Source organism: Babylonia areolata, chromosome 9 (genome assembly GCF_041734735.1).
Source record: "Babylonia areolata isolate BAREFJ2019XMU chromosome 9, ASM4173473v1, whole genome shotgun sequence".
Classification (NCBI taxonomy): domain Eukaryota; kingdom Metazoa; phylum Mollusca; class Gastropoda; order Neogastropoda; family Buccinidae; genus Babylonia; species Babylonia areolata.
The window spans coordinates 6,201,927-6,209,426 of record NC_134884.1 but is presented as its reverse complement, the minus strand read 5'-3'; the positions used below and the strand labels follow the sequence as shown (position 1 = coordinate 6,209,426).

At 42.4% G+C, this 7,500-nt stretch overlaps 1 protein-coding gene across 2 annotated transcripts in view; it reads left to right on the top strand.

Annotated features, from left to right (window-relative positions):
* LOC143285700 (alanine--glyoxylate aminotransferase 2, mitochondrial-like) overlaps nt 1-7,500 on the top strand; it is a 42,254-nt gene that overhangs the window by 1,688 nt on the left and 33,066 nt on the right. For both annotated transcript variants that reach the window (XM_076593103.1, XM_076593102.1), the window contains exon 2: nt 4,760-4,878. In XM_076593103.1, coding sequence (XP_076449218.1) covers nt 4,760-4,878 — 119 coding nt within the window. The remainder of the gene's footprint in view (nt 1-4,759; nt 4,879-7,500) is intronic.

Here is a 7,500-nt window from a genome sequence, read left to right as displayed (position 1 = left end):
GTTTTAAACTCTGGAAGAATTTTTTTGTGTGTAACGTTTTGAATGAAAAGATTGAAGCAGTGATAAGTTTTTATCGTACTCCCTGTTTTACCCTTGACTTGAAGTGGATGCTAACGTGGTGATTGCCTTGAAATGGCCTTCGTGGTCAGCGAGGCTCTAAGCACCATAGTTTGATTTGATTTGATGAATGGAGTCTCCCGTCGGACCGACGGATGAGTAGGCAGGCAGGCTTATCTGTCGGTGTGTGTCCTCATATGGGAGAAGAGGCCGATTCTGGATGCGCAGCACTTCCCACAGGTGTTGCAAGGGAAAACGTCTCCAGAAGTTGAGCCCTGCTTCCTTCGCTGACGCTTCTCCTTGTTTTCAAACGTCTTTATGCCACTAGAGCACAGCATCCTCCAGCGAGAGCGGTCAAGGGCATCAGTTTCCCAGGCAGCGATGTCTATGTCACAGGCTTTGAGGTTTGTCTTCAAGGTGTCCTTGAAGCGCTTGCAGGGACTTCCAAGTCCAGGCTAAAAAAACAAAACAAAAAAAAACACCGTTTCTATCTGTTTAAAATTTTTTTTTTTTTTATAGTATGTCCAGTTTTAGCATTCTGAATTATTGCACCTATTGGTTACGTGTTCATGATTTGATATGATTACGTAAAATGAGCTTCGCATAGGCTACTATACGTAATACGTAATTGTGTGTTGACAATGTACAACATGTTTTTTTCTCACCGTTGTTCAGCAGATGATGCGGCAGTTAGCATGGTAGCTGCAGTTGAGAAGTGTGTAAGATTCATCCGCATGAAGCGTTACGCTTTTTTTGGTGACACGCGCGTGCGGCGTCTTTCTCGATGTCTCATTAATTTTGGGTGTTGGGGGTAGTTGCCAGTTTCTTTGCCTCTAAATTCTGGGACCGTATTAACTCTCTCCATACGAACGGCGAAAGAGACGACGTTAATAGCGTTTCACCCCAGTTATCACCATCAAATTATTGCAAGCGGAAGGCTCTTATACTGAAGAGGTGAATGTTGACAAACAATACTACAAATATGATGACGGAAGCTAAAGGTTGGGTCATTCAGACACCCACTGGACATCCGAGGGGTCTGTGTAGAGGAGAAGAGAGGACTGGCCGTACTGAGTGAGTTAAAGGATTTGTTTTTCTCTCGTGCGTTTTGCAGTGGAGGCACGCGATGAATAATAATCAGCGTACCCTTCCCATAAAGAATTATGACCAAAAAAAAAAGAAAAAAAAAAGCAAAACAAAACAAAACAAAACAACAAACAACAACAACAACAAACAAACAAAAAACAACAACAACAAACAAACAACACAAAACCCCCAACCAACCAAACAAACAAAAACGACGCGAAATAAATGACCCCGCATAAATCATCAATTTCATGCAACCCGCCACTTGTCGATCAAGTCGCCATTTTTGTGTGTGCTTGGTTTAAGGGGATCAGAAACAAACTAAGCGGCTGTCTGATTGACTAGATGTGTCATTGCTCACTTTTCTTTGATCCTGCAACATTATTGAATCCGTAGCAAAATTAAGTGCAACAGCTTACAGATGAAAAGTTATGAAAAAAAAAAGAACAACAACAAAAAACAACTGTTAGTTGTGAAATATAAGACTCGCTGTTGGTTGTAAAATAAGAAACCTCATTTCAGAAGTGAGTCTTATTTTACAGGTTAAAAAAAAACAACAAAAAACAAACCAAACCAAACCAAAACAAAACAAACAAGAGAGGAAAGGCCTTCAAGACTCACTTGTGATACACTTTTAAAAAAAATCCAAGCTTTTTATGTATTGAGTATAATTTCAAAATGTAATGTTTAAGATGAGAAAGATCAGTTTAAAGCAAATTAACTCCCCTAGCATTAATTACAGAGTAATTTCCCTTTTATACTCTCTGCACCAAAACGTTTGAAAAATAAATAAAACTTCCGTGCTTAGCAAAAGAAGTTCCTGTTTGAACAAAAAATGATAATAATGACTGCTCTTGTTGTTGGGTCAGAATATCAGATCAAAGTGCCAAGTTTAGAGAATACAAAAAATATAAATATAACAGTAAATGCAGTTTGCTTATAATTAGGCTTCATTTTTAAAATTGTTTTGTGCCCATCCCAGAGGTGAAATATTGTTTTAAACAAGATGACTGGAAAGAACTGAATTTTTTCTATTTTTATGCCTAATTTGGTGTCAACTGACAATATTTGCAGAGAAAATGTCAATGTTAAAGTTTACCACGGACACACGCACACACACACACACACACACACACACACACACACACACACAACCGAACACCGGGTTAAAACATAGACTCACTTTCTTTACACAAGTGAGTCAATGAGAGTCGAAATCCACCTAAACTGGGTGACAACATGTACTAATGGAAATATCGTTTCATACATGCACACACATTGCCGGTAGAATAGGTACACTAATTTAGGATTCAGAACTTGGACTTGACCTGTTTTGGGGGTTGTTTTTTTTTCATAGACTCAGCAGTCATTTTTCTTTTTATCGTCGTACAATAACCTGGTTAGAGTGGAAAACCTCTGAAAGTCGCCGTTAAAATAAGTCCCTGGGTTCTGGACACAAGGGTCCCAGGTTCGAATCTCGGTAACGGCGCCTGGTGGGTAAAGGGTGGCGATTTATTCCGATCTCTCAGGTCCACACATGTGCAGACTTGTCAGTGCTTACCGCCTTCGTGTGTATACGGCAAGCAGAAGATCAAATACGCACGTTAAAGATCCTGTAATCCATGTCAGCGTTCGGTGGGTTATGGAAACGAGAACATACCTAGCATGCACACCCCCGAAAACAGAGTAGCTACCTACATGACGGGGTAACTAAATAAAACGATCATACACGTAAAATGTTGACTGTTTGTCTGAGTGTTTATGTGTGCGTGCCTGAAATCTGATTGGATGATACAGGAAACAAATGATGAGCAGCCATCAGTCGGCTCTACCCAGGTAGATAGCCTGTTGTGTAAATGACCCCGTGTTTGTAAAGCGCTCAGAGCTTGGTCTCCGACCGAGGATGGGCGCTATATAAGTATCCCTATCAATCGGCCCAACACTCGGCTTATATCACAGATTGACATAAGTTTTACATTTGGGCCAACAGCAGAGTGAGAGCTGTGTTATCAGTGGTTTCTCCAGTTAATGGGAAATCATTTACAGCTTAGTCTTTTGTGAAGGACTATGACTCTCAAACTAGGAGGCAAAATTGCACTGGCTCTTAGTGCTGCAGCCTTGTGGGCTAGTTGGCCTTTGGGAAGCATCCCAACGCCGACTGTCCTAAAAACCCTCTTGGCCGAGAGAGTGGGGATATACTTGGGCAAGACACTCAGGGACTATAATCAAATTCTAGCCCAAATAGTTGGAACAGCAGTTGCCTTCTCTGCTGTTCTGATGGTCATAGTCGGACACGACTGACTATCATATATAATATATATCTATCAATATCGGTCAGTAGGAAATGACGTAACGTGGAGCCTCTTGTCCGCGGAGAAACACCATCTCTCGTTGTTGTAGTTGTTCTCTGTGTTCTTGGTGTTGCGTTGTTGTTGTTCTTTTTGTTGTTGTTGTTGTTCTTCTTCCTCCTCTTCTTGTTGTTGTTGTTCTTCTTGGTGCTGTTGTTATTGTTGTTGTATTTTTTCTTCTTCTTCTTCTTGATGTTGTTGTTGTTTTTCTTTTTCTTGTAGTTCTTGGTACTGTTGCTGTTGTTCTTGTCGTTGTTGTTGTTCTTGGTGCTGTTGTTATTGTTGTTGTTGTTGTTGTTGTTCTTCTTCTCGGTACTATCGTTGTCTTCTTGGTGTGTTGTTGTTGTTCTTTTTGTTGTTCTTGTTCTTCTTCCTCTTGTTGTTCTTGTTCTTCTTCCTCTTGTTGTTCTTGTTCTTCTTGGTGTTGTTGTTGTTGTTGTTCTTCTTGGTACTGTTGTTGTTGTTGTTCTTCTTCTTGGTGTTGCGTTGTTGTTCTTTTTGTTGTTCTTGTTCTTCTTCCTCCTCTTGTCATTGTTGTTGTTAATGTTGTTCTTGTTCTTCTTTGTGTTGTTGATGTTGTTGTTGTTGTTGCTGTTCTGCTTCTTCTGATAATGATTATTTCTTCTTCTTCGTCTGATCATGATTATGATTTCTTTCTTCTTCTAGCATTTTGATGATGACTTCTTCTTCTCCTCCTCCTCCTCGTCCTTCATCTTCTTCTTCTTCTTCTACTTTTGTTGATGATTATGATTTTGAAGAAGAAGAAGAAGAAGAAGAAGAAGAAGAAGAAGATGATGATGACTAAAATGAAAATGATGATTAATGATTATCGCTACCATCATTGTCACTGTCATCACCGTGGAGTGGAGTGATGGCCTAGAGGTAACGCGTCCACCTAGGAAGCGAGAGAATCTGAGCGCGCTGGTTCGAACCACGGCTCAGCCGCCGATATTTTCTCCCCCTCCACTAGACCTTGAGTGGTGGTCTGGACGCTAGTCATTCGGATGAGACGATAAACCGAGGTCCCGTGTGCAGCATGCACTTAGCGCACGTAAAAGAACCCACGGCAACAAAAGGGTTGTTCCTGGCAAAATTCTGTAGAAAAATCCACTACGATTGGGAAAAAACAAAAAAAATGGGTGGCGCTGTAGTGTAGCGACGCGCTCTCCCTTGGGGGAGAGCAGCCCCGAATTTCACACAGAGAAATCTGTTGTGATAAAAAGAAATGCAAATACAAATACAAATGTGATGACGGGTTCTGTGTGCAGCTTCCAGGCAATGGAGGAACACGTCACCCATGCAGCAGCCGGCACTGGCGGCAGCGTCCTCGACTGCCAGCGGTCTGCCTCAGCTGCCGCCGTGCGACTTTGAGCCCCAGCCACATCAGGTGTGAAAGTCATGGTGATGGTGGTGATGGTGTTGTTGTAGTTGTTGTTGGTGGTGGTGTCTGTCTTTCTTGGTGTTGATGATGATGGTGGTGTTGCTGTTGGTGGTGTTATTGATGTTGTTGTTGATGGTATGTGATGGTGTTGTTTCTGGTGGTGTTGTTGGTGGTGTTGTTGCTGTTGTTGTTGTTGATGGTGGTGGTGATGGTGTGGTTTCTGATGTTGTTGGTGGTGGTGGTGTTGTTGATGTTGTTGCTGATGGTGGTGTTTCTGGTGTTGTTGGTGTTGTTGTTGGTGGTGATGGTGGTGTTGTTTCTGATGTTGTTGTTGATGTTGTTGTTGATGTTGTTGATGGTGGTGTTGTTTCTGATGTTGTTGGTGTTGTTGATAGTGGTGGTGGTGTTGATAGTCATGTTGCTGTTGTTGATGTTGTTGTCGATGTTGTTGTCGATGTTGTTGTTGATGATGCTTGTGGTGTTATTGTTTGTGGTGTTGTGTGTGGTTGTTGTTGTTGATGGTGTTGTTGTTGGTGGTGTTGTTGATGGTGGTGGTGGTGGTGGTATTGTTGTTGTTGTTGGTGTTGTTGTTGGTGTTGTTGTTGATGTTGTTGTTGGTGTTGTTGTTGATGGTGGTGGTGGTGGTGGTGGTATTGTTGTTGTTGATGGTGTTTGTGGTGGTGGTGTTCTTGTTGGTGTTGTTGTTGATGTTGGTGGTGGTGTTGATGTTGTTTGTGGTGTTGGTGTTGAAGGTGGCGTTGTCGTGGTGTTTTGGTGGTGTTGTTGGTGTTGTTGATGGTGTTGTTGATGTTGCTGGTTATGGTAGTGGTCTGTCTCAGGTGCCTCTATACGACTTCCCGGCCCCATTTCACACAAAGTGTGAGGGTCATGGTGGTGTTGGTGGTGGTGATGGTGTTGGTGGTGTTGATAGTGTTTCTGGTGTTGTTTGTGTTGTTGTTGGTTTTTGTTGTTTGTTGTTTGTGGTGTTGTTGGTGGTGATGGTGTTGGTGTTGGTGTTGATGTTAATGGTGTTTCTGGTGTTGTTGTTGGTGGTGGTGATGGTGTTGGTGGTGTTGATAGTGTTTCTGGTGTTGTTTGTGTTGTTGTTGGTGTTTGTTGTTTGTGGTGTTGTTGGTGGTGATGGTGTTGTTGTTGGTGTTGATGTGGATGGTGTTTCTGGTGTTGTTGGTGGTGGTGATGGTGTTGGTGGTGTTGATAGTGTTTCTGGTGTTGTTTGTGTTGTTGTTGGTTTTTGTTGTTTGTTGTTTGTGGTGTTGTTGGTGGTGGTGATGGTGTTGTTGTTGGTGTTGATGTGGATGGTGTTTCTGGTGTTGTTGGTGGTGGTGATGGTGTTGGTGGTGTTGATAGTGTTTCTGGTGTTGTTTGTGTTGTTGTTGGTTTTTGTTGTTTGTTGTTTGTGGTGTTGTTGGTGGTGGTGATGGTGTTGTTGTTGGTGTTGATGTTGATGGTGTTTCTGGTGTTGTTGTTGGTGGTGGTGATGGTGTTGGTGGTGTTGATAGTGTTTCTGGTGTTGTTTGTGTTGTTGTTGGTTTTTGTTGTTTGTGTTGTTTGTGGTGTTGTTGGTGGTGATGGTGTTGTTGGTGGTGTTGATGTGGATGGTGTTTCTGGTGTTGGTGGTGGTGGTGATGGTGTTGGTGGTGTTGATAGTGTTGGTGGTGTTGTTTGTGTTGTTGTTGGTTTTTGTTGTTTGTTGTTTGTGGTGTTGTTGGTGGTGGTGATGGTGTTGTTGTTGGTGTTGATGTTGATGGTGTTTCTGGTGTTGTTGGTGTTGATGTTGGTGGTGGTGTTGATAGTGTTTCTGGTGTTGTTTGTGTTGTTGTTGGTTTTTGTTGTTTGTTGTTTGTGGTGTTGTTGTTGGTTTTTGTTGTTTGTTGTTTGTGGTGTTGTTGGTGGTGATGGTGTTGTTGTTGGTGTTGATGTTGATGGTGTTTCTGGTGATGGTGTTGGTGGTGGTGGTAATGGTGTTGTTGTTGGTGTTGTTGGTGGTGGTGATGGTGTTGTTGTTGGTGTTGATGTTGATGGTGTTTCTGGTGTTGGTGGTGATGGTGTTGGTGTTGGTGGTGATGGTGGTGTTGTTGGTGTTGATGTTGATGGTTGTTTCTGGTATTGGTGGTGGTGGTGGTGATGGTGGTGTTGATGTTGATGGTTGTTTCTGGTATTGTTGGTGGTGGTGATGGTGGCGAACTGCCTCAGCTACCTCCCCTGCGACTCCCAGCCCCTTGTCACACAAAGTGTGAGGGTGGTGGTGGTGGTGATTATGGTGTTGGTGGTGGTGGTGGTGTTGGCGTTGTCGTGCCGTTTGGCATTGATGGTGTTGTTGCTGGTGGTGGTGGTGTTGATGTTGGTATTGATGTTGGTGTTGTTGATGTTGGTGATGGCGTTGTTGATGTTGGTGTTAATGTTCGTGTTGTTGATGTTTTGGTGTTAATGTTTGTGTTGTTTGATGTTGGTATTAAATGTTCGTTTTGTTGGTGATGGTATTAATATTCGTATTGGTATTAACGTTTGTGTTGTTGATGCTGGTATTAATGTTCGTGTTGATTGATGTTGGTGATGGTATTGTTGATGTTGGTATTACTGTTCGTGTTGTTGATGCTGGTGTTAATG